The sequence below is a fragment of the Cydia pomonella genome, chromosome 25 (assembly GCF_033807575.1).
Source record: "Cydia pomonella isolate Wapato2018A chromosome 25, ilCydPomo1, whole genome shotgun sequence".
NCBI lineage: Eukaryota > Metazoa > Arthropoda > Insecta > Lepidoptera > Tortricidae > Cydia > Cydia pomonella.
The window spans coordinates 871,508-899,306 of record NC_084727.1 but is presented as its reverse complement, the minus strand read 5'-3'; the positions used below and the strand labels follow the sequence as shown (position 1 = coordinate 899,306).

The following is a 27,799-nucleotide window of genomic DNA, read 5'->3' as shown; positions in this document are numbered from 1 at the left end:
TACTGTTCATGTAGCGAATAACGGAAATACAGATATTTTACAAGTCAGGCAACACTAACCTCAAACAATGAGCGCGGGAAACGCGCAATTACGTAAAAATCGATCATTGTCGGCCAATTTCCCACCAGTTGTCTACCTTCGTCTGTGAAAATTAACGTGTTTCAAGCTTTAAACACCATTCTCAAACGCCCTCAATTACAATGTTTTAATCCTAATTTAAAGGTCTTGGTGTATACGAGAAAGCCGAGAAATTAAAAATAAGTGTATTCCCGCTCAAAATGTTGACAGCTGTGAAAGTCGCGTTCGGTTTTTGCACTTTTTTCCTCGCGTTCGAGGAGACAGTGTCATGGACCATAGACTTGCCGCAAGTGAGGAAGTATTTTTTTGAAAAAAATATGCAAGAACGAGAGAGACAAGATAGATGGAAAATGCAAGAGGCACAACGGCTACAACAAGTTGTGTATGATAACATACATACGAAAAGCTTGCATTTTGATTACGAGAAGTATAAGAAGCATTATGCTGATGATTACAAATACAATGGATATATGGAGCACAAGGTAAATATACTCGTGAACACCCACCCAGTCAGTAGAAAAAAGCATGATATACATTTTTTTTAAACGCGTCTGCGTTTGCCGAGAGCGAGATGGATATAGAGCCTGAGATCGCGGATATCATATTTTGAATTGCAATGTATTGTATGTTTAAATTTAAAAAAAAAGAGTAATGAGGCCCCTCAAATATGATATTACTAAATTTTTTAAACAATTTTCATATTTTTTGTTGAACAAAAGATTATTACAATTTATTAAAATTAATTTTAAACCTATGATCGTGATTTTTTTTTATCGATCCAAAGTCAAAAACTCTGGATTTAAATCGATGAAGTCCCTAGAAAAAGGCCTTAAGATTGGGATGGAGCCACACCTCCTACCTCCTGGGATGGAGCTCGTATTACACGCATTTACGAACAAATGAAAAATTAAATATATTATATTTATTGCCGTTGAGGCAGTCCGTCTCTGGAATTCCCTCCCTCTCTTTATTCGACAAACCCCAAGCAAACCCGTTTTCAAACGACTACTTCGCAAGCATCTTCTGTCAGAAGAACTTAAATAAGGTTCACCATCATGTATATGTACATAATTATTTGTATTAGTCTATCTTTTATACATTATATAAGTAGTAGTATTTGACTATTTATATATTTTTAATATTATTTGACTTCACGTTTAATGTTTTTCTTATTATTTGTTATTATTTTTTCCTGCACCAACATACACAAATGTCTCTGTTTGACCCAATGGTTGACTGGTAGAGAATGCCTTTTGGCATTAAGTTCGCCATTTGCACATTTTTCTTTATGTGTGCAATAAAGTTTAAATAAATAAATCAATTTCCAGCTTACTGGGAATTAAATCCTCAAAACGCTATTTTTGGATCTAACTTGATTGGCGTAATTGAAGAAATACCTACTTAGTTCCTGCATTTATCTTTCTTTTTTCGGCATTGGGTCCGTCCTATATTCAGTAATTTAATGTAATTGTTTTAAGAACCTTGTAACACGCGATTTTATAATTCAGTTTCGGATATCAGGTGATTTCGTATTTGATCTTTAATGAAGTAACGGTTTGATTAATTGAAATGTGGGTTTTCTTGGATCCAACAAAAATAATGCATTTTTTTTCAGCTTATGGTTTACATAAAAACAGAAGTGACGTATACCTTTTTTAACGCATTAACGTTAATAGTTATTTGTTTTACTCGTGCGAGCAAGATTCCAAAATTGGAAACTTGAGCGGTGCGAGGGTTTCTAGGCACGAGGGTTAAACAAATTTTTCACCACACCAACACGAGGAAGCAAATCAAATCCAAATGAACGTTTCTCAATATTTATCGTTGAAATCATAATAATAGGTTGTCTGGAAGAAATCGTTTTTTAGCGATAAGACCGCCTGTTGTCTACCATAGTTTAAGTTATGTGCTTAATTTCTATCTCATGTTTTTCTTCATATAATATTTGTATTATATTGTATCATCATTTAAAAGTCAATTTCATAACGAAACTACTAACTTTGCCACTCTTGTGGATAAAATGCAACTTTCTTGGCGGTTTTTGGACAATCAAGAGAGCCTTTACGAGCTGGTGTGGTGAAAGATTAAACCACATTGCCGTGTTGCCTCTCTGTTCCACTTGTAAATTCGTATGTAAGTGTAACAGGCCGCGTAGCCAACGTGCAAATCGCTTACGCTCCGTAGCGATCGAATCGCAATTGTCACTGTCGCACTAATATGGAAGAGTGATAGAGAGACACCAAGCGATTCGTTGTCGAAGCGATAGCGATTGTCACCTTGGCTAGGTCGGCAGGGAGGCAACTCGTCGACACGTGGGTCGTGGTAGGCCCTCTGGCGATGCAACGGGGAAATCCAGCAAGCGTCCTGGGGACGAAGCACCGGGCAACTCTGAGTTTTTTACACGAAAACTAATAATGTATATATCCCTTATTCAATAATAGTATTTTACAGTACATATGGTGCTACTTTACCGCATCACTAGTGCGAAAATTAGCATGTTACGTTACTGTGTCGAACATTTAAACGGCCATATGTACTGTAAAACGTTGTACGATACATGTGCGAATAGGTAATTCGCAACTCGTGTCGATTTAAAAAATATATACACCGTGTTTTTATTGAATTTCGTTAACTTCGGCGTATCGGTAAGTACGTTTAAGGAAACTAAATGGCATAGTTAATTTAAAAAAAAAAAAAAAAAATTGTTTTTTTTTACTATTTTTAATTTTATAAAAAGTAACTAAATGTTGCATATAGCGTTGTTGTAACACGGGCATTACATTTAACTCAACCAAACAATTGAAAACTGTGACATATCAATGTCATTTCGAACGTCGATCGTCCGAGATAGTACTTACGTTTAGTAGCAAATGTATGAACTCGCACTAAACACTAATCAATAAGTAAACAGGCCCTAAGGCAAGTATACACGCTCGTAAGGGCCTTATAAGATAAAAATTAATGATTGATTATCTCCGAAATGGAGTTAATTAGAATATCGGTGTCTTTGAGAAAGTTACATAATTTCAGCTCAGGAATGCACCCTCGAAATTAACGCAAATCAAAAAAAAACACGGTGTATATATCGTAATGTACTATTATACAATCGTGATATAATACCAACCAAGAAACCAAGATACCAAGTTAGTTAGTCTGTTATTGCTACTAATGTTTATGTTAGCTTAATGTTTATCTGGTCTGCCTATCTAAAGCTATTACAATTGTTTGTAAGAAATCGCACTCGCACTATAAATATAGCTATAAATCAAGTAAGCAATAACTTACTTAACAATGTTGGAGGGTAGAATAAGTTTTCTGCCAACAAACTGCTATGCAGTTTGGCAGATAAGTGATTGTTCAATAGCGAGAGAGTGGACTGTAGTTCGAAAAAGGGGGGCGATAGGGAATGAAATTTAGGGGTCGGTTGAGCAAGAAAGTTGTGTTGCGATAAAATTAAATTACTGAGTTGAGCTTGAGTGTAAAAGAACAGTGTAGGGCGAAGTTACCTTCCAGTCCGGGAGTTGTGGAGTGAAATCGTCGGTCGCCGCTGAAGACCGCTGGTGGCGATTCCGGCTGTCCTTTGTCGCAAGCTAGAAGTAAGCTTAGAACCGTTACCTTGAGTCATCCAACTTAGACCTCGGATTTTCCACTTCACGGATGTGCACGGCGTCCTTCGGCTACACAACACTGATACTAAATATGTGCTAATAATGTTACTGGTAGTAGTGCTTTGGGTCAACGCGAAAATAATAACGAGAATAGCGGAACGATGTGATCTAGTGGTAGGTTCGTGACACACTGGCTCTGTCAACTGTATGACAGGGCAACAGTTTATTTTTTGAATATTTGAATGTCAACTGTGACATGGTGTTGCCACAGTGAATACAGAAAGTATATTATTAAGGCGTAACTGAACATTCCGCCCACCAAAATACACTAGTATTTTGACTAAGCGAAAAAGAACAATGAAAGTGGAACGAGTACGATAATATTAAAACTAAACGAGGAATGGACAACACAAATGTAGCGCACTAAAGTGACTACGCAGGTAGTGGACACAGCTTGACCACAGGTCGTTTGTACAACCCTGTGGCAGTGCGCACAGTAACCACACGACAGATCCCGTCGGACCCGGGATGTGTATCGATAATGCGACCCAGTGGCCACTTCATTGGGCTCGTCTGCTCGTTCACAACGAGCACAAGTGCGCCAACTTCGACGTTAGGATGTCTGTCATGCCACTTCATCCGCTGCTGGAGAGTATGCATATACTCCTTCGACCATTTGTTCCAGAAGTCCTGGTGCATCTTCTGAAGCAACTTCCAGCGTTGGAGAGGGCTAACCCGAACGTCTGAGAAGTCTTCCTCAGGCACGACCGATAAGGGTTCCGTGGTGAGGAAATGACCCGGTGTCAAGGCCGACAGGTCGTTGGGATCAGTGCTGAGTGGAGTGAGTGGCCTTGAGTTGAGTAAAGCCTCGACTTGGGCTAAGATCGTCGAAAATTCCTCATATGTTAACCTTTGGTTCCCGACGACACGCGACAAGTGTGTTTTTACAGCCTTGATACCGGCCTCCGCGAGACCTGAAAAGTGAGGGCTGCCTGGCGGATTAAATTCGAATTTAATCTCGCTATGCGTAGCAGCATCTCCTACTAGACGTTGCAAAATGTTGCTCGCACCGACGAAATTCTTCCCCTGGTCGGACACCAATCTATTACACCGACCACGACGTGCGACGAAGCGTCGAAGCGCGGCGAGAAACGCGTCTGAGGACAGTTCAGTGACGAGCTCCGTGTGTATGGCCTTTGTCGAGGTGCAGACGAAGACGCAAATATAACCCTTGTAAGTTTTGTTTCCCCGTCCGCGACCCAGGGCTATGTCGAAAGGTCCTCCGAAGTCGACAGCAGCACTCAAGAACGCCTTGAGCTGAGCCACCCTATAAGATGGCAAATCACCCATGAAGGGCGCTGGAGCACCGAGTGGTCGGACACGGAAGCATTTCATGCATTTCGACGTGACTGCGTAGATAGCTCGCTTCGGGGACAGTATCCAGAAATGCTGCGATAGCAAATTCTGAAGCGTTTGGACGCCTGGATGCATGAAACGCTTATGATACTCGTCAATCAAAAGGGAGGTTAGCCGACTGTCGCGAGGTAGTAAAAGGGGATGTTTAACATCAAACTCGAGAGAGGTTCGCGACAGGCGTCCGCCCACCCTCAAGAGACCCGCGTCATCGAGGAATGGGGACAGTTTTTTGAATGACTTCGGGAGGGAGTTCGAAAGATTGTTCTTCACCTTCTCGATCTCCGAAGCAAAATGGCATTGTTGCACAAAGCCCACGAGAAACATTAGAGCCTGTTTTATTTCCAGGGGTGTTAAAGGGCCATCCAACAGGTTGTTAGACGTCCTTTTATTTCTCACGTTGTGCACGAAACGACGACAATATGCGAGGACACGTTGGAGTGTCCTCAGCGCCGAGAATTTGTTTATTAAGTTGTCAGTCCACGTCTCCTGCACTGAGACGGAGAGGACAATCACCTTGCGATCTTCGTGTAGGACATCCACGTCGACTGACAACGTTGGTTTAGGCCAGTCAGACTTGTCCAGCACGAGCCAAGATGGACCCTTCCACCAGTTACTATGGTGGACCAGGTCGTCCGGCAAAAGCCCTCGCGACCCACAGTCGGCTGGATTGTCGCCAGTCCTAACGTGTCGCCAACAATCAGGAGGGATAATCTCCTGGATGTGACTTACCCGGTTAGCCACGAAGGTTTTCCACTTGGAGGGGCAAGACTTTATCCAAGTCAACGCAACGCTGGAATCAGACCATGCATAAACCTTATCGATTTTGTGGAGAGGCTCTAGAGCCTCTGCGACCGACGCTACTAAATCTGCAAGCAGAACTGCGGCCAGCAATTCCAAACGTGGTATGGACAACTTACGAAGAGGGGCCACTTTAGATTTACCACAAACCAGCTGGACGTACCGCGTTCCGTTCTCACCCGACGTTCGAATGTAGATCACCGCGCAAAATCCTCGCTCTGAGGCATCGCAGAACCCGTGGACTTCGAGCGAGACAAAATCCTTGACCATTCGGCGCGGGACTGACACGGATCTCAACGAGGGCAGCTGCGCTTTGAACTCTTGCCAGTCGGAGGCAAGGTTCTCTGGCGCGTCGTCATCCCACGAGACACCTGAGACCCAGAGCAACTGCATAAGATATTTCGCGAAGAATGTTACTGGTGATAGGAGGCCTAGAGGGTCAAAGATCCGAGCAATCTCCGAGAGAATGGTACGTTTAGTGCACCGACGATCTTCGACAGCCACCTGAAAGGTAAAGTCGTCCCCTTGAGGTAACCACGAGAGGCCAAGAATTTTTAGGGAAATGTCCCCAATGGAGTTAAACTCCCGAAAGTTGTCAGAATACAGGTCTGAGGTGGGGACACCATCGAAGAACTCCTGTTGGTTCGACGTCCACTTCCGTAAATGGAAACCACCAGAAGCTAATATTGTCGACAACTCTGACCGAAGCCTCCGAGCTTCTTGAACAGAATCAGCTCCAGACACCACATCATCGACATAGATGTCGCGGTCTAGAACTGTTGAACCGGAAGGGTATTCTGCTACCGATTCCTTGGCCAATTGAGCGATTGTTCGGAGAGCTTGGTAAGGAGCGGACGAAACGCCGTATGTAACGGTCAGCAGTCGATAGTCCCGGACAGGCTCATTGACAGACGGACGCCAAAGGATACGCTGATATTCAGCATCTTCCGGGGACACTAAAATCTGCCTATACATTTGCTTGACGTCGGCCGTGAAGACAACACTATGCCAACGAAAACGAAGGAGCAAGTGGAAGATGTTGTTTTGCAGCTTCTGCCCTGGCAGTAGCGCGTCATTTAGCGAGATGCCTCGGCTGTCCTTGGCACTGGCATCAAATACGACCCGAAGAGGAGTGCTGGTCGACGAGGGCCTCAACACTCCATGATGGGGAATGTAGAAGAACTTCCCCACATCCACCTTCGGGGGGTCACATTCCTCAAGGTGGCGACAGCTTTCGTAGTCCTTCATAAAGGCTACATAATTTTTGTAAAAATCGGAGTTACTCAATAACTTCCGCTCTAACGAGGAAAATCTCTTAAGAGCGATGGCCCGAGAGCCCGAGAAAGTGGGTTTGTTGGAAGTGTCAGTAAAAGGTAGAGGAACGACAAATCTACCTTCTTCTGTGCGACGAAAGTTAGCGAGAAAATATTCCTCGCACAACTGATCCTCCTTCGACAAAATGACAGTGTTCGGGGAGCTGACATCTTCCAACTCCCAGAACTTCTTAATAGAGTCGTCAATTGACAACTTGCCCACGACCAGTTGACAGCTGTTGCCACGGAACCGAGACCGACAAATCTCCGTAGCACCGTCACCCGCGTCACCCATCAAAATCCACCCGAAAATGGTGTTTAGGGCAGTCGCCTGGCCAGGGGCCCCACGGATTAAACCGGGGCGCAACGAGGAAGCGAAAATGTTGACATTCAGGAGCAAGTCAACAGGCCCTGGAATGTGCCAATAGGGGTCGGCTAATTCCAAGCCCCTAATATGTTGCCATGAGGAGACATCAATCTGTTCCGTTGGCATTTCTGGACAGATTTTTGGCAACAAATAAGCCTCCAATGACATAGAGATATCAGAACTTCCATGGCTTGGCGAAACGGTACATGACAATGTGCCACCGGGCCTAGCCTCCACTTCACCGATACCAGTCACAGAATGCTTCCCATATTCTGCCCGAAGACCAAGCTTTTGTGCACATGCTTCGCTTAAAAAGTTGCAACCACTGGCACAGTCAAGCAAAGCCCTTACCGCTACTAAGTCACCTTGGGCATTTCTCACCAAAACCTTGGCAGTTGAGAATAAAGAAGAAGCCGCAACATTACTTGCTACCATTGCCAGCGGACTTGATGTGTCTGATGGAGGTGGCGAGTTATTTACACCTACTGCCGGGGAAACAGGCACATTTGCCTTATTAAAATGTAACAGTGTATGATGGGAGAACCGACACTGCTCACACCGCTGTTTTGACTTGCAGGTCTTGACAGAATGAGACCCCGACAAACACAGAATACACAACTTGTTCTCTTTAACACACTTGAATCGAGCAGCGGGGTCATATTTAAGAAAAGTTGGACATGATGTAAGGCTATGAGCCTGCCCACAGATCACACATATTGGAGCGGAGACTACTAAGGCCATTTTTGGCTTACTCGAAGACTTACTACTACTAGGCTGAGGAGTACTAGCAACAAATCCCATTGACCCAGCAGCATCTAGCGCTCGGTGTCGTCTTTCAATAAAATCCTGCAACTTACTATATTCTGGGATATCATCAGAGTCATGCTCCAGCTCAAACTGCTCCTTCGTGTTCCTATCCAACTTCGACCACAGTAATTGTAAAAGTAAGAAATTTTTGTCCGGCAAATCAAAACCCTTCAAAATCGATAAGTTTTCAGTAAAAACCCTATGAACCCGTTGTAAGTCACTAGCCCGAGACGCTTTCACTGGCTCACAATGTATAAGTTTGTCATAGTATGTAGTTGCAATTAATCTAATTTTATTATATTGCTTGTACAGCGCTTCATATGCAACCTTATAATTATCATCGGTCACAGGATAATTCTTTATAAGGTCGTACGCCTCATTCTGCACACTCGATAGCAAATAGTGTAACTTTTCTACAGGGGCAATGTCTGTTCGCTTATCTACTAACGAGTTAAACAATTGTATAAAGGTTACCCAATTTTCAATTTTACCATCGAAAGCTTTAATTTGTAATTTTGGCAACTTTGGCAAGACTGGCTGTGGTGCCCCCGAACCTGCCGAAGCCCCAGCGAAAGATTGCTTTCCATTCTGCAACCGCGATCTCACTGCCCTAACTTTCGAGTCGAACATCGCGGTATGGGAGCAAATCTCGCGGTGCTCGCTTCGCGGAGCATTGCTTAGAAGCCTTATTTGTGCTTCATGAAAGTTCTTTGCAATTGTACACAATTCATTCTCGTCACATAAAGCTAATTCCGAATCCGATAGCATCTGTAAATACTCTATTCTCATCACTTGATAGTCACGAGCAATCATTACCGTGTCTACACCATCCTCTTTCTCGACAGATTTATCACCGTGCGACATGTTAATAAACACAAAACACTGCGATTATTACACAAAAAAAAACTTCAAAACAAACTGCAATTCACTTAGCTTCATAGACATACAACATAACCTTAGCTTACACTTCAATGACTGACACTGACAGTTGACAGTTGATACTTGACAACTATCAAAAACGTTGCCAGCAATATTAACAAGTGACCGAATGATTTTATTAAAGCACCACTACACGACCAACTTTCTTGCTTACCCTCGAACTTTTTAATAAGTCTACCCTAAATTTTTAATGCAAAAGATGACAAAACAAATTTGAGTAAGCAACTATAAAACGAGAAACGACAAACCATAGGTACTTTATCAAACTATCCGGCTCGAAGGACCAAAATGTTCAATAGCGAGAGAGTGGACTGTAGTTCGAAAAAGGGGGGCGATAGGGAATGAAATTTAGGGGTCGGTTGAGCAAGAAAGTTGTGTTGCGATAAAATTAAATTACTGAGTTGAGCTTGAGTGTAAAAGAACAGTGTAGGGCGAAGTTACCTTCCAGTCCGGGAGTTGTGGAGTGAAATCGTCGGTCGCCGCTGAAGACCGCTGGTGGCGATTCCGGCTGTCCTTTGTCGCAAGCTAGAAGTAAGCTTAGAACCGTTACCTTGAGTCATCCAACTTAGACCTCGGATTTTCCACTTCACGGATGTGCACGGCGTCCTTCGGCTACACAACACTGATACTAAATATGTGCTAATAATGTTACTGGTAGTAGTGCTTTGGGTCAACGCGAAAATAATAACGAGAATAGCGGAACGATGTGATCTAGTGGTAGGTTCGTGACACACTGGCTCTGTCAATTGTATGACAGGGCAACAGTTTATTTTTTGAATATTTGAATGTCAACTGTGACATGGTGTTGCCACAGTGAATACAGAAAGTATATTATTAAGGCGTAACTGAACAGTGATCATAGCCGATGTAATTTCTCTTTTATAAATAAATTAAAAAAAAAAAAAAAAAAAAAAAATAGACACCTTTTCAGTCGAGTACCGTGTTTAGGCAACGAATCTTGCTACGAATATGACAGCCAAACGAGATGGCGCTGTACAGCCACGTACATTTTGCGGTGACTCTGATTGTCAACAATTCAGTGACCGCAAAACATATGGCGCAGTACAGCGCCACCTGTTTTGGATGTCAAACGTTCTTTTCTTAGATATGGAAGGTAGAGTTAAGGAACGCAATCTCCAAAGGCAGAACTAATTTAATGCAAAAAATGTCCAGCTGTCAGCTATAAATAATAGTTCCAAATCTCTCCAGAGTAGCGCTAGAGTAGCTAAGAACCTAGGCGCTACGGAGTGAAGTGCGCTGTCTATGATTTGATTTTTTTGTTTAAGTATTCTAGGTATTGTAGTGCCACCTATTTAAGGTTTTTTGATGACACTTTTTGGTACCTGGAGATTTATTTCCTTACCTCCATCTTCCGTATTCTTAGACTTTACCTCTCTATTACAATCAATTCTCTTTGCTACCGGTGAGGACCTGTATATTGTTATGTTGTATAGCTGTTGGTTCTCCATGAAATAAATAAATTTTTGGTAGAGTTAGACCAAGCTAACCCTGCAGCGATCGAAATAAAGTAGTCGCGACTAGTATGATAAAATGTATATTTGCAGGTGCATGAGGCGGTTCAAAATGGCAGCGTGTACCTCGACGGCCTGCGGCGCTCCATTGAGGCCTACCTGCAACGCCTCGAGTCCTGCCGAGGGCAGAACATGACTGTTGTAAGTAGAATACAATAGGATATAAATAATTTATTCGCAAGCACAAACACAGATGAGAACCATTAAACTAATTCTACGGATTCCTCTCACGTGTTTTTAGTCACAAAAAAGTTTATTGGCCATACTTGCCTGAAAATAAATGATACTTATTAGATTAGATTTCATTATTTTGTGCCGTTTTAATGTTCAATAATTTAATTCTTTTCAGAACGTCGTTCAACTACGTCGGTACTCCAACCAAAACCAGTCAAACGCCGCTCTCTACTACTTCCTCACCAACCCTGCCAACCCCCTCACCAACCCCACCAAACCCAGTCTCATCCAAGAGGCGATCCTCAACAGTCTCCTCCCATTCTCCACCTACGGCCTCCCAATCCCAACAAACTTAACCACCGTTACCCAAATGAATATGAACTTCACCAGCTTCTTGGCAATGGCGCCGAATTACACGATGTTTAATATGAGCGAGGAGTTTAGGAATTGTGTGAGAGCGGATTTGGCAAGTGAGCATGTGCGGCGGCTCGCTGAGCTTGCTGTGTGGGCTGCGAGCGAGCTGCAGGACAAGCTGTATGCGGATAAATATAGCGAGGTAAACTAACTTACTTTTCAAGAAAATAAGTAGATACCTAAGGTCAATGTGGATAAGACCGTCTATCGTCTTCTGATGACTGTGTCTCATCGAAGTACGTAACTATAGTGACGATGCGTTGAAATATTATTTAGATAAGACTGAGAATATAGAAGGATTTTTAGGATAGGATAAGTTCAGTTGTCTCAAAAATCGGTCAAGAGCATGTTGGGCTTGCTGCGTGTAGGATTTCGTAGTTACCCATCGGTCAGAACAGGCCAAACGGGGGCTATTAATTAGTAAGCTATTAATTAGTAGCCACCTCATGGCAACAAACGCGCTATCCGACCGGCAATATGCATATCGCAAAGGCCGTTCGACTACATCCTTGACACGTCACGTAGTACGTCAAATACTAGAGGCTCGAGAGTGCAAAAAACAAGTCGCAGTTTTATGCTGTGACCTGTCTAAAGCGTTTGACGTAGCGGACCATGACGTTTTGGAAGACAAACTGCGCCACTATGGCTTTGCCAATCGAGCTCTCAAGCTCATGATGGACATGCTGCGCGACAGGTCTCAGGTGGTGGTGGCAGACAGCGGCCGCGTGCAGTCGGACGCGGTGCATACCAGTATGGGCGTAGCGCAGGGATCATCAGTTTCTAATATCTTGTTTGTGTATGTTTTTTTCTAGTATGTAATCCTATCATATAATCTGAATTGTACAGTGCTTTGGTCTCGACTGTAATGCTGTATATATATATTAAAATATTAATCTAATCTATTAATCTAATCTAATCTAATCTTGTTCTCCCTTTTGCTTAACGACCTACCCGACGCTATATATACCGGCGAGATTTTCATGTATGCGGATGACGTTGCGGTGGTTGTGTGCGCACCGACCTGTGATGCCCTAGATGCGCAACTAAATGTGACTGCCGCATGCCTATTAGATTGGTTCCGAAGTAACGGTCTCATTTTGAATATAAAAAAAACTCACTTCATTCACTTCGATCTCTCGGGTAGGCAGATGGAGTCACTGTCAGTAAACGCGAACGGAATTAATATAGATCAAGTCACAAATACGACCTTCTTGGGCTTTGAATTGGATAGAGGACTGACTTGGGCGGCCCATATCGATAAGGTATGTGGTAAACTCTCAGCGTCCTGTTTCGCCCTAAAAAGGCTGGCTCGGATCCTCCCCCGCGACATGGTGCGAAATTGTTATTTCGCATCAGTGCACGCACATCTGCAATACGGAGTAGACCTGTGGGCTAGTGCTGCAGATTGGGAAAGGGTGTTTCGTCTCCAAAAACGTGCCGTACGAGCCATAGTTCGCATCTCACAAACGGAGTCTACGAAGCCTCACTTTAAGTCTCTGGGCATATTAACACTGCCATCGCTGCTGATACTCCAAGCAGCAGTGCACGCGCGGGAACAGTTGGAAAATACAGTTTTGAGCAAAAGTAACGAAACGTCTCGCCGTTATGCGGTACGTTCCACTCGAATTGGGAGAAGACTCCCAGCCGTGTCGCACAAGCTGGCCAAGTCAGCCAAACTCGTGCACGTTATGGGTCCGAAGGTATATAATCATCTACCCAATGAAATAGTTAACACACACAGCAACACAATCTTCAAAACAAAACTGAAGAGTTGGCTAATCGAGCAGGCTTTCTATGACCATAAAGAATTCTACAGCCGTGATCTTACAAAATCAAATATGTAAATAATATAACGTACTCTGCATGTATTAGTGCAGTTATCAGCCATAATCTTATGTGTTAATTTAATGTTTTATATTTTCCTATAGATATAGGTAATTACTGTGACCTGTAATTTTTATTACTAATAAATTGATTATGATTATGATTATGTAAGTATTATGTACATTAAGAGCATAAGGGACTAAGCCTTTTCACTAAGAAGAGATTTTTTGCAATAACTCAAAAACGGCTGGACCGATCATGTTCGCTATAGTTTCCATTGAAAGTATTTATTAAGTTTTTGTTTCACGATTTTTTCATATTTTATTGGATTCAAAAGTTAGAGGGAGGACACATATTTTGTTTCTTTCGGTGCGATTATTTCCAAAAATATTAACTTTATCAAAAAATAGTTTTAGGAAACCCTTATTCGTTTTGAAAGACCAATGCAACTTGAAAGACCAGTGCAACGATATCCGTATATACCTCACTATTGCGTCATAGCCAAAAAAAAAAACAAAAAACATAATTATGTTGGAGGTACGCAAAAAATTAAATTTTAGGAGTCACGGAACAATGCCGCGGACGGACAGACGGACATGGCGAAACTATAGGGAAGCCTATGGGATTAGACTTTAATGGGGTTCGCCGCTGGTTGGTGAATTCGTACATATTTCTTGAAAATTAAGGTCAATGTGTTCGACGGGTCAGGTATAACTGATAAGCTAGAATGAATCTTGTCATTTTTTCAGCACAAACATGATGCCCACGAAAACGACCACGGTCACGAAAACGGTATCCTTGGCTCCGAGCACAATTACGGGCACGGGCACGAGAACACCCACTATAATACTCATGATAATGATCATGGGCATGACGATGACTCGCTGGTGTTGCGACTGGCTTGGTTCTTAGACAGGCTAGCGCACCTGACTGGTTATGACCCCACGGGGCAGGACTTTGAGGAACAGTCAACTGGTACGTCCTGTTGCTACCTTTATTTACATTGAAGACCTGTTTTTAATTTTGTTTTGTTTGTGGTGCAATATGTCAAGCTATTAATAATAAAGAACACTTACTTACTTACTTCCTCGTTTCCTCATGATGGTGACCAGTGGTCACTGACCGTATAAGGGCAAATAAATTGTTTGCCGGAAGGCTTTCAGTTCTACGCGATTGTTCTCCGTCCTCTCTGTATCTTTAGGTATTTCAATAAAAGTAAACAAACAATTTGTACATTTTCGGATAGTTATAACATTAATTGGTTAACTAACCAAATACAAAACCGCCTGGATCTGTCACTGAGCGACCTGACTTTAACCTACATTATTTGATAATGTAATGTTTTCATTTACCCTCAACTGGCTTAATGAGCCATTTGAGGGTAGATTGTTTACTTTTATTTAAATACCTAAAGATACAGAGTATAATAATAAGCGCCTGTCATAAATAGTGAACACTTCCTTGCCATCGTATTTTCTCGGGAACGTTCGTCTTTGTCATACTACTTCAGTCAACGTCAGTATTCATTGATACTGACTGAAATAATTTCTATTTCTATTTCTAATAGCATAAAACGTTCGTGCCTTTCCCTGAAAATACGATGGCAAAGAATTATTCACTACATCTGTCAGTTAGATTTCCGTCTACTATAAACAATCTTTCACCCCCAGCTCGGCCGTTAACGAGCTCGCCCATGATCCCCACTCTCATCTCCAACGCGGACCTGCAGTTCCTCACCACCTGCCTGCGAGGCACCAACGGCACCGCGACTGAGCGCTGCGCCTTCCCCAGCGGCTCCACTCCGCCTAACCTGGAGAGTCTACAAGCTATGGGGATGCAATTGCCAGTTGGTAAGAATAAGAACTCGACTCGAGTCTTGTAAGTCTAAATTTGAAGAACTTCAGTCGTTATTACGCGACTCTGCGCTTACAAAACTCCCGAGTCAGAGTCCTTTATTGAGTTTTTAAATTGCAACTTTAAAGGGCTCGAGTCTTAGAATAAAATTGTAAAATTCGTCAAAAATGTTATACTCTTATCTACTAGTAACACAACAAACTATGAATTTAATGAGGAGACAATGCCTTTTAGAAATTTTTTGTACACAATATGAGAGTTACCTTTAAAGGGCTCAAGTCTATTATAGACTTGGGTCTCGATAAGGACTCAAGTTTCGACGTTGTGACTACAGTCTAAAAAAACTGAGTAAAGTCCTAGGTAGTAGTGGTAGGTAGGTAAGTATTTTGTTAGCCCAGCCCGAGCAAGTGTTACTTAAAAGTCATAATTTCATAGAATTTTGATTTTTAATATAACACTTGCGCTGTCTGGACTGTCAAGATCGCTGCAAACGTATCTTGGTCTGACATAGGTACATTGCAAGTTAAATAAAAGCTTGTAAAAAGTATTGGCGCCAGTTGCTGCTTTGAAATGCCACATGTTCTTATCAGATAAGCACTGAAAGCCGCATTCTTTAGACAGAACCTAATACTGGTTTAGGCTGAAATGTTCAGTTTTTATTTTATATTTTTTTATTTTATATATTCAGGATTACAACAGCTTATAATAATTACATGTGCAATTTTAAATTTTAATTGTATAAAGCCAATTACAGTAATCCACAAGGTCAAATCGTGATATAAGTAAATAGTTAAGAAGGTAGTTACAGAATAGTAGGTATACATTAGTGAACATGATTGAGCACTTACTGAGACACAATTAGCTAATCAAATATATAAAAAGAACCTTTTTTATACTCTGATTAATTATTGAATTGAATATTGAGGTAGGCAATATATTATAAAACAATATTTCAATATTATGTGTAAGCTAGGTCTAGAACCAGTACGGATATTTATGTCTACATATATATAGGAGTGTGTGTGTGTGTGTATGTCTAACTCCAACACTTAAATTTAATAAATTTATTTTTACAGTCAAAAAAATGCAAGATTTGAGGCCATCCGCATCAGAAACCGAAGAATACACATATTCGGAGCAAGTATTCACAGACGATGATATGCCTCTCTCGCTCCCGCAGCGACCAGCAAAAACAAAATGCAAGAGATCAGTTCAAACAGACCCTTTAGAAAACTTTGTCCAATACTTCGCTAAATACAAAGCATGGACCGGCTCAAATCAAGAAGAAAAATATAGCTCAGAAACGTCACACGTAGATACAGAAAAAGACAACTCTGAAATGTCACACGTAAATACCAACACAGAAAACGTTGTGTCCAATTCAAATACAATAAGAAGGAAGCGGTTTGTTGTTAAAAAGAAAGCTAAACATATCAAACCGGATCCATTTCCAATTGCTAGTTACGTGAAACATAAGTTAGAAGTTCACGTTAAAAAAGACGAAAAGGAGGCTAAAGGTTTAAAAAAGTTATTAGAAAAACTGCACAAGCCAAAGACGGAGGTTAAACTGTTGAAGTTTAAGAAATCAAAACGATCTATTAAGTATTCCAGGAAGGAGCAGCCGCGGGTGCCGGATGATCCGCAGATGGATATCAGCTATTATGTGAAGAATAAGCCAGGTAATTTATATGTCGATATTTAGGTCTGCGGCGTCAACATATTATTAGAAATATAAGATAATTCATATCATTATTATTGGAAAAACACCTTTTGCTATCAAACTATTTCTATTTTGATACTAGTTGTTAATATTTATATTAGCCGGGTTTGTAAACGTGTCCTAACTGACAGCCCAGCCGTCATGGGCGCGAGCTGTCAAGTTAGTTGCCGCGCCAACGGGAGCGCCGGTCGTGGTCTTAACATTATCATGTACTTAATTGGGAAATAAATCAATTACTCAAGACCTAGTGCTTTGTATTTTAACAATATGACACACTAATGGTTTTTAGGGCTTATACAACCCTTTGATCACCACGGACGTCAGATGACGTTAATTGGAATTCGAACACAAGTACAACTTAATAAATATTTAATAATGAATAAAATAACAAGCGCTGGTGGCCTAGCGGTAAGAGCGTGCGACTTGCAATCCGGAGGTCGCGGGTTCAAACCCCGGCTCGTACCAATGAGTTTTTCGGAACTTATGTACGAAATATCATTCGATATTTACCAGTCGCTTTTCGGTGAAGGAAAACATCGTGAGGAAACCGGACTAATCCCAACAAGGCCTAGTTTACCCTCTGGGTTGGAAGGTCAGATGGCAGTCGCTTTCGTAAAAACTAGTGCCACGCCAAATCTTGGGATTAGTTGTCAAGCGGACCCCAGGCTCCCATGAGCCGTGGCAAAATGCCGGGACAACGCGAGGAAGAAGAATGAATAAAATAACAGGTCTAGGTCTGTGTAGGTGTCCCATTTATGAAGCGTAGTGATTTTGAAACGTGAAACTAATAGCGTCGATTTTTTTACCAGCAAGTCTGGTAAAAAAATCTGGCAGACGTTTTTACTTAATGTTAGTTAATAATAAACCGCGAACTTAACGTTTTCGGTGTTGTGAATCGAGACGCCGACAATCTTTTTTATACTTTATATTTTATTCTGTATATGAAAGTATCTATGCTCATATTATGTCGACACCTACGAACTACCCTGCAGAATAAATTTTGCATATCCTCTAGTGTCCCAACAGTTCTAATACTAGTAAAAATTAAATAAAGTGAAATATAAATCATTATTAAATGGAACAGAGTTGCTCTCGTTTTGTCTCGTTCGATTCTATACGAGAAAAACGCAATTCTGTTTTCTAATACCATATTTAAAAAAAGCGGCCAAGTGCGAGTCGGACTCGCCCATGAAGGGTTCCGTACCATTTATGACGTATAAAAAATACTACTTACGAGATCTCGTTCAAACCAATTTTCGGTGGAAGTTTGCATGGCAATGTATATCATATATTTTTTTTAGATTTTTCATTCTGTTATTTTAGAAGTTACGGGGGGGGGGGGGACCCACATTTTACCACTTTGGAAGTGTCTCTCGCGCAAACTATTCAGTTTAGAAAAAAATATATTAGAAACCTCAATATCATTTTAAAAGACCTATCCATAGATACCCCACACGTATGGGTTTGATGAAAAAAGTTTTTTTGAGTTTCAGTTCTAAGTATGGGGGACCTCCAAAATTTATTGTTTTTTTATTTATTTTTGTGTAAAAATCTTAATGCGGTTCATAGAATACATCTACTTACCAAGTTTGAACAGTATAGCTCTTATAGTTTCGGAAAAAAGTGGCTGTGACATAATCGGACAGACAGACGGACATGACGAATCTATAAGGGTTCCGTTTTTTGCCATTTGGCTACGGAACCCTAAAATTGGCATACAAATTAGACTCAATTTGAGGGCCGCTAGAGTCTACTCGTATACATATAGCGCTTATTACACTTATCTTGCCGTAAGGCCTTACGATCGGAGCCGACGTCGTGCCCGAGCAAGATCGTTTTCCGTTTCACGAAATATAAGAACATCATTAACAATATTTGACATATAAAAAAAAATGTCTCGAATCGCCAAAAAATTTTAATGTCTGATATTTTTCCTGTTATTGTAAACGATATGCTAATATTTCGTGAAACGGAAAACAATCCTTTGGCCTGATATCGGGGCCGACGTCGCGTCCGATCGTTCGCCGTCCGAAGGCAGGATGAGTGTAATAAGGCTCTTATGTTTATTTCTAGGCGCGGAATATGATTACAATACCGCCCAGGCGTTATTGGTGCGCGCGGGCTTGGAGCAAATATTCCGAAACCCGCCCAGTCTCTTGGTCGTGCAGCGCTTCGGGTCCAACTACAACCCGGCCAACCGGGAGGTTATAGTGAACGGATTTGTCGCGGGCTTGGCTGACGCCTGACACTTAACGGCAAACGGCAACGCGCATGTAATACCTCTGGTGTTGCAGGCGTTTATAGGCTACAGTGGCTGCTTACAACCATGCGGGCCGTATGCTTGTTTGCCATCGTCGTGGTATAAAAAAAAAACTTAATTTAGACGTCTATGTGTCGCTTAACTTCTAACTCGGACATCTGCAGTTAACTGTACAGCGAATTCAAAAAAATGGGCTACTGATGAAGTTAAACTGACAAAGTTTGTGACTCCCCCTCCCCTTTGTCACAACACGTCACATTTTCTTGACCCCCCTCCCTAAACGTGTGATGTAATTAATGGATGTATCATATTTTGAATAGTTTTACTGAAGACGTTTACCGGATTGAACTTACTCAAAAGAAAAATTCCTACGTGACAAGGCAGTATGGCTTAGAGCTTTAGCCTGCCCATGGACGAAAAAAAATAGATTTGTCCGAGTTTGAAGTTAAGTGACACATGAGGTACAAAATTGACGTTAGGCGGCATTTCACGTAGAAATAAATCGCATCTAAATAGATTGATGGCTCCTCTACACGATGGCCCAGCGTCGGCCAGTCCAAGGGACGCATTTATGCGTTAAAGGGAGCAAGTGACATTGCTATCTCCTTCCACCGCATAGCTGCGTCCCTTAGGCTGGCCTACGCTGGGCCATCATGTAGAGGAGCCCTCAAATCTATTTATTTTCCTTTTGTCGGCGTATTTTTCAAGCTTTGCCTTAGGATTTTTTTAAACCACATTTTGTACAGCGCCTATATTTATTTATAAAGCGGAAAATCCTAGGAAGTTTTACTTTCCACTTATTTTCTTTTATACGATATTCAATATTCAATAAATATTGTGTTCAAAATGAATTTATCGTATAATTTCCATACTGATTTCAACCCCCGATTCCATATACAGGGAGACCTTAGCCATTGGACAAACCCTGAAACCCCACGTAGGGTTACTTCTCAGGAATGCTCTGCCGTTAATATTTTTTTAATTAGAATAAAAGATAAAGAAATATTTTTTTCAAACAAAAGTTATTTGCAATAATCGATAACAAAAAGAAACATACTGTGTTCATCTTTGGCAGTGTTTTTGACAATTTGTTCGAAATATTTGATAATGATGACATTTTTCATAAGTCAGAAGCTTATTAGTGTAATAAATAAAGAAGATAATCAAAAAGGTCGAAGAAGGTTCCATACTATTTTTTGAGGATATTACCTTAGGAGCTACTAAGACATAAAGGCTGCTTCAAAATAAAAATTGGTAATTTGTTAATTTCTTCAAAACCGCTACACCGGCTGTTATGATACTTTGTACACTAGTTCTAAATACCCTAATGCATACGGGTTTGTCCAATGGCTAGGGACACACTGTATAACGTTTTTTTAACTTAAGTACTTTAAAAAAATTACTGCAAGTTTGTTTTTGTTTCGTAAAATATATTGTTTTTTTTAGAGGTGGATTGTCAAAGAAAATTTTGTAGTCACGGTAAATTTACTGCCATCTTTCGACACATGATTAAAACTTTTAGAACGCCATTTGACTTTGATCCTTATTCTTTCACTGAATTCGTTACTATTATATAATAAAAAATTATAATGAATAGTGACTAAATTTTTCACCTTACGCCCATGTGACGGCAGCGACACGGCCAAGCCATATATTTTGAATAAGGTGTAGAGTTTGTGAAGTTAGGGCTTGTAGAGTTAGAAGCTTGGCTCTACAAGAGATCTGATAACTTTTTGACAGTGCGAGGCTTATGGTTTCGTCTTGGCAACATTTTACATGATAATGTTTTTGATGGGATCAGATTGACACTTTTATTTATATATATATAATGTCCCATAGCATGTTTTGACGACCGATCTGGCCTAGTGGGTCGTGACCCTGCCTATGAAGCCGATGGTCCTGGGTTCGAATCCCGGTAAGGGCATTTATTTGTGTGATGAGCACAGATATTTGTTCCCGAGTCATGGATGTTTTCTATGTATTTAAGTGTTTGCATATAATATATCCTCGTAAGGCCCAAGGTCCTACCTATAGGACTTATTCAGTTCGATGAAATTTAAATCATATTCAATTAGGACAGAGTTGCATTTGTTTTGTTTCGTGCAATTTTCAAACAAAATAAAATCTACTGTATTCCGTGCACTATAGGTTCAAATTCCAGTGGCAAATTTTGGATTTTTCATTTCTATGGCTAGGCCTTAAGAGGATATATATCGTTGTCTGAGTACCCACAACACGAGCCTTCTTGGCTTACCGTGGGACTCAGTCAATTTGTGTAAGAATGTCCCCATAACATTTATTTATTTATTCGTCCTTATAAGACCTATAGTAAACACCCCTATAATGGAACAGGCACCAGTAATGGGATGATATGGAAAAATCCTGTAAAACAAGTATTTACAGGATTTTTCAGCGATTATCTCCGAATATATTCACTTTATAAAAAAATGTTTCCTGAAAACCCCTATTAGTTTTGAAAGACCTTTCCAACGATACCCCACACTCTAGGGTTGAAGCGAAAAAAAAATTCACCCCCCACGTGTAGGGGAGGTACCCTAAAAAAAAAATTTTAGATTTTATTGTACGACTTTGTTGGCTTTATTGATTTATATATCCATGCCAAATTTCAGCTTTCTAGCACTAACGACCACGGAGCAAAGCCTCGGACAGACAGACAGACGGACATGGCGAAACTAGAAGGGTTCCTAGTTTACTACGGAACCCTAAAAAAGAGCCAAAGAGCTGTTTAAGTTTAATTTTTCATTGATATTTGTTATTTTGAAAATGAATGGCGCCATACATTCCATGACTGGAGCAAAAAACCACAGTTTTCATTGTTTAATAATATTGAAACCAACTGCAGTAGCTTTCATTAAATACATAAAAAACATAAAGGACGAATTATTGTACATTCAACTTTTAAAGCGTAAAGCGGTAGAAAGTTTACAGGTGTCGGTGAAATATCAAAAACACTCCATTCTCATTTTCATTTCATTTCAAATATACTTTATTCATGTAGGCCTAGCAACAAGCACTTATGAATAGTAAGACAGTATTACATATAATTATCTTAATCTAATTATCAGAGCAATTTATTGATGTTGTAAATATTATTCCATATATAATACTAATGAATATAATTCATAGATCAAATTTAATACTAAAACTTTCACAAAATACAGTCATACAAAAAAAAATGTATAAAAAATACTTGTCTAGATAGTTTCTAGAATAAATTCTAAATGTCAAACAAATATAATAAAAACAACAAAGGAAATACATGCATTGGAATATCCATTTCATCATCATTATTCAAATATAATAAATAATTAATCATTTCGAATCAACATTAATCCCACGTTTTTTTATCATTCATGTAGTCTTGTGTGGTATAATAAGCTTTAGAAATAAGTTTACGCTTTACATGATTCTTAAATTTATTAATTGGTAACTCAGTAATATGGTTTGGAAGTTTATTATAAAATCTCACACAATTACCCATGAATGATTTTTTAATTTTATGGAGCCGAGTGAAGGGCAATGCGAGCTTATGTTTATTTCTAGTATTAATATTATGAATGTCACAATTTTTCTTAAAATCGGCAATATTTTTATGCACATACAGAATATTCTCATAAATGTATTGACAGTGCACTGTCATGATGTCAATTTCCTTAAATTTATCTCTCAGTGAGTCTCTATGGTTCATTTTATATATTGCTCGAATAGCCCTCTTCTGCAGAACAAAAATGGTATTTATCTCTGAAGCACCACCCCACAGTAAAATACCATATGACATAATGCTATGGAAGTAACTAAAATATACTAATCGAGCTGTTTTGACATCAGTTAACTGACGGATTTTGCTTACTGCAAAAGCTGCAGAACTCAGTCTATTCGAAAGAGTAGCAATATGGGGACCCCACTGGAGTTTAGAATCTAAAGTTATACCAAGAAAAACTGTACTATCAACTAGTTCCAATTCCTCATCCTTCACAATGACACTTGTTTGTACATGCCTTACATTACTAGTGACAAACTTAATACATTTAGTCTTATTCTCATTTAACAATAAATTATTAACATTGAACCAATTTACTACTTTAGAAATAGCATCGTTTACATCATTGTAAGCTTGTTGCTGTCGTTTGACTTTGAAAATAAGTGAAGTGTCGTCTGCAAACAATACTATATCATGGTGGGTCTTTACAAGGAATGGCAAGTCATTTATGTAGATAAGGAACAGGAAAGGTCCCAATATTGACCCCTGTGGTACACCCATAGAGACCAATGACCCCGGTGATCGCTGACCATGTCTAAAATGTTCCATGATTGGTGCCGTTAACATATGGGACATATTTTTAAGCAACTTGTGTGCACCCATATTTTTACATTTGACTATACTGTTAAACGTACGATTCACACGTAAATAGGTTTACATCGTGTTTTCGATCTAGTTGCGAAGTACCAACTTTTCGCACTTTTATCGTAATATAATGTAATGTGTGTTATTTTTCTGTATTCCCTTTTCATTATGTGGTGCACAATAAAGAATTTATTATTATTATTATTCCTTTATTTCTCTTTCTTATTAGGAATATGTTTTTTACAATATGTATATAAAAGTAAAATATAAAAATACATTAAAAAATACTATTATGAGAGGGTTTCTCATGGATTGATGAAATAACAGAGACGTGTAGGTTTAGAATCAGTATATTTGACCACTAACACAACAATCCGTACACTCACAGGTTACTTTACACACAATTTAAAGATTTATTCAATTCAATTCAATTCAATTCAAATATACTTTATTCATGTAGGCCTAGCAACAAGCACTTATGAATAGTAAGACAGTATTACATATAATTATCTTAATCTAATTATCAGAGCAATTTATTGATGTTGTAAATATTATTCCATATATAATACTAATGAATATAATTCATAGATCAAATTTAATACTAAAACTTTCACAAAATACAGTCATACAAAAAAAAATGTATAAAAAATACTAGTCTAGATTGTTTCTAGAATAAATTCTAAATGTCAAACAAATATAATAAAAACAACAAAGGAAATACATGCATTGGAATATCCATTTCATCATCATTATTCAAATATAATAAATAATTAATCATTTCGAATCACAATTAATCCCACGTTGTTTTATCATTCATGTAGTCTTGTGTGGTATAATAAGCTTTAGAAATAAGTTTACGCTTTACATGATTCTTAAATTTATTAATTGGTAACTCAGTAATATGGTTTGGAAGTTTATTATAAAATCTCACACAATTACCCATGAATGATTTTTTAATTTTATGGAGCCGAGTGAAGGGCACGGCGAGCTTATGTTTATTTCTAGTATTAATATTATGAATGTCACAATTTTTCTTAAAATCGGCAATATTTTTATGCACATACAGAATATTCTCATAAATGTATTGACAGTGCACTGTCATGATGTCAATTTCCTTAAATTTATCTCTCAGTGAGTCTCTATGGTTCATTTTATATATTGCTCGAATAGCCCTCTTCTGCAGAACAAAAATGGTATTTATCTCTGAAGCACCACCCCACAGTAAAATACCATATGACATAATGCTATGGAAGTAACTAAAATATACTAATCGAGCTGTTTTGACATCAGTTAACTGACGGATTTTGCTTACTGCAAAAGCTGCAGAACTCAGTCTATTCGAAAGAGTAGCAATATGGGGACCCCACTGGAGTTTAGAATCTAAAGTTATACCAAGAAAAACTGTACTATCAACTAATTCCAATTCCTCATCCTTCACAATGACACTTGTTTGTACATGCCTTACATTACTAGTGACAAACTTAATACATTTAGTCTTATTCTCATTTAACAATAAATTATTAACATTGAACCAATTTACTACTTTAGAAATAGCATCGTTTACATCATTGTAAGCTTGTTGCTGTCGTTTGACTTTGAAAATAAGTGAAGTGTCGTCTGCAAACAATACTATATCATGGTGGGTCTTTACAAGGAATGGCAAGTCATTTATGTAGATAAGGAACAGGAAAGGTCCCAATATTGACCCCTGTGGTACACCCATAGAGACCAATGACCCCGGTGATCGCTGTCCATTCACATCGACCCTTTGTATTCTACCATTTAAGTAGGACTTAAGTAAATCCAGTGCCGCTCCTCTAACTCCATAATAGTGTAGTTTCCTGATTAATGTTTCATGACAAACGCAGTCGAAGGCCTTAGACAAATCACAGAAGATACCTATAGCATCTCGTGACTCCTCCCAGGCATCGAAGATATGCTTAATTAGCTCAACACCAGCATCGGTTGTCGAGCGACCCCGTGTAAAACCAAACTGCTTATTATGCATTAAATTATTGACGTTAAAATGTCGTACTAATTGAGAAAGAATTAATTTTTCAAAAATCTTACTGAACGTTGGTAGCACAGATATCGGTCTAAAGTTAGTGGGGTCAGAGTTGCTACCCGATTTAAATAAAGGAGTTATTTTACTATGTTTCATTAAATCAGGAAACTCGCCGCAATCAACACTGTTGTTAAATATAATTACTAAGTCAGGCGCTATAATTTCTACTAAGGATTTGACAGCATGGACAGAGACTCCCCAGAGGTCATTCGTTTTTTTGACATTAACCGAATTAAACGCCTTTACTACATCGGAGGTACAAACACGTTCAAAATGAAAATCTCCACAACACTCTGGCGCGTTATCTTTTAATAGAGTAACAGCAGATGAGGGTGATGAATTTAAATCCTTAGTTGTGAAAACTGGTACGTCAGTGAAAAAAATTTCAAATTCTGTAGCTACTTCTAAATTGGAATCTATAATTTTGTTATCAATATTTAGTTTAAAATCATTCACTCTGTGTTTCGAGCGACCAGTCTCCACATTGATTACTTTCCAGGTTGCTTTAATAATGTTGGTACTATTTTTTATTCTTTGACTTAGATAATTTCGCTTAGCTATATGACAATCTATTTTAAACTTTTTCGAATATTGCTTGACATGTTCTTTAAATTCATCACTCGTGTTAAACCGCCGTTCCTCATACAAGGCATACAGTGCACGTCTTCGTTGATGTAAGTCCGCAGTAGCCCACTCACTAAAAACTGATGCACCACTAACTACGACCGATTTTGAAGTAAATATCGCATTATAATGATCCATAAAAGTGTGAAAGAATGAATTATACATACTATTTGGACCCATATCGGAAGACAAAAAGGGTAGCGCCTGAACTAGACTTTGCTTCATTCTTTCTACGCGGTCCGAGGTTACTGGTACAAAAGTTATTTGTTTTCTCAAAGTATTTTTCCTTAATGTCTCAAATACCATTAATTGACCTAAGTGGTCTGATTCTAAATTACTGATAACTTTTTTAGTAATAGGAACAATATCAGTGAAAATATTATCTATACAGGTTGCACTAGTAGCAGTCACTCTAGTAGGCTCCATAAACATGTGGTTGAGATTACCAGATTTGAATAGATTCAACAATCTACAAGACATTGTTGAATTTTCCAAAATATTTACATTAAAGTCGCCGCATATAAATAATTTCTTACTAGAAGATGATATTTTAAGTAGCACAGAATCCATTACACTTTCAAATATTTCAAAATTACTTAATGGCGGCCTATACACACAGACAACAATAAATTGCTCCAATTCTACTGCACTTAGTTCTATAGTCCGTTCAACAGACATGGATACAATATCCTTACGTTCCTTAAATTTTAACTGATTATTTAATATAATTAACGACCCACCATGTATGGAACTAATTCTGGTGAACGAACTTCCCACCTGATGATTATTAAATTGAGGCATTAATTCATTATTTGTTAACCAATGTTCAGTAATACATAAAATATCAACATAAAAATCGTTCATAAAAAGTTCAATCTGTAAATCTTTTCCTCTAATACATTGAATGTTTTGATGCACCAGGTGGATATACTTTCCATGTTTACAGTATTTAAGCCCAATAATCAGTTAATCTACAGTTTTACATTAATTATTTTAACAAGTTTATCGAGAGCGCGATAGAGTGTGTCGACCGACAAGACAGAACCCGCCGCCATGCTGTTGCGCGGGAGCGGGACGACATTACTACTCCTAACGTTAGAGTGAGATAGATGGCTTTCGCTCTACTCCGTGTAGCGCGCCGGGAGTTGTCCGCGAGAGGCGCGCGCGGGTAATTTGAACGCGGTAGACGTTTGACCGTTGGTGTCATCTACGCGGTTTGCTATACTATACAAAACACATTGTAAAAAACCTAACCTAGTGTGCCGCCAGCAGCGGGTCAGGGCCGCAGAGAGAGGAACCGCCGGACTATCCGCGCCGTGTCCAAGATCACCGCCTTCTGCATCTGACCCTTGATCCAACTTATTGATCTTACTTATACTTGATTTATTATTTCTAGGCCGTAATTACAATTACAACGCGGCGCAAGCGGCGCTGCTGCGCGCGGGGCTCGAGCAGGTGTTCCAGACCGGCAACATCCTGGTCGTGCAGCGCTTCGGGTCCAACTACAACCCGGCCAACCGGGAGGTCATCCTGGACGGGTACGTGGCGGGCTTGCTCGACGAGTAGCCCGCAGGCTCGGTCCTCACTGGGCGTCCTCACTGGGCGAAAGGGCGAGACAGACGGATCTGTGTGCTCGGGAC

General features: G+C 39.7%; 1 protein-coding gene across 1 annotated transcript; it reads left to right on the top strand.

Moving 5' to 3' along the window:
* LOC133531276 (uncharacterized) lies at positions 1-27,746 on the top strand. Its single transcript, XM_061869407.1, has 7 exons — positions 1-560; positions 10,892-10,999; positions 11,208-11,588; positions 14,020-14,274; positions 14,838-15,120; positions 16,201-16,803; positions 27,556-27,746. The coding sequence occupies exons 1-7, from the start codon at positions 279-281 to the stop codon at positions 27,723-27,725; spliced, it is 2,082 nt and encodes a 693-aa protein (XP_061725391.1). The 5' UTR covers positions 1-278; the 3' UTR covers positions 27,726-27,746.
* The last annotated feature ends 53 nt before the right edge of the window (positions 27,747-27,799 follow it).

Coding starts and splice junctions, on each gene's coding strand:
- LOC133531276 (XM_061869407.1), top strand. CDS start 279: ATGTTGACAGCTGTGAAAGTCGCGTTCGGTTTTTGCACTTTTTTCCTC. Junction 15,121..16,200: donor GGGGATGCAATTGCCAGTTG/GTAAGAATAAGA, acceptor TTATTTTTACAG/TCAAAAAAATGCAAGATTTG. Junction 16,804..27,555: donor TTATGTGAAGAATAAGCCAG/GTAATTTATATG, acceptor TATTATTTCTAG/GCCGTAATTACAATTACAAC.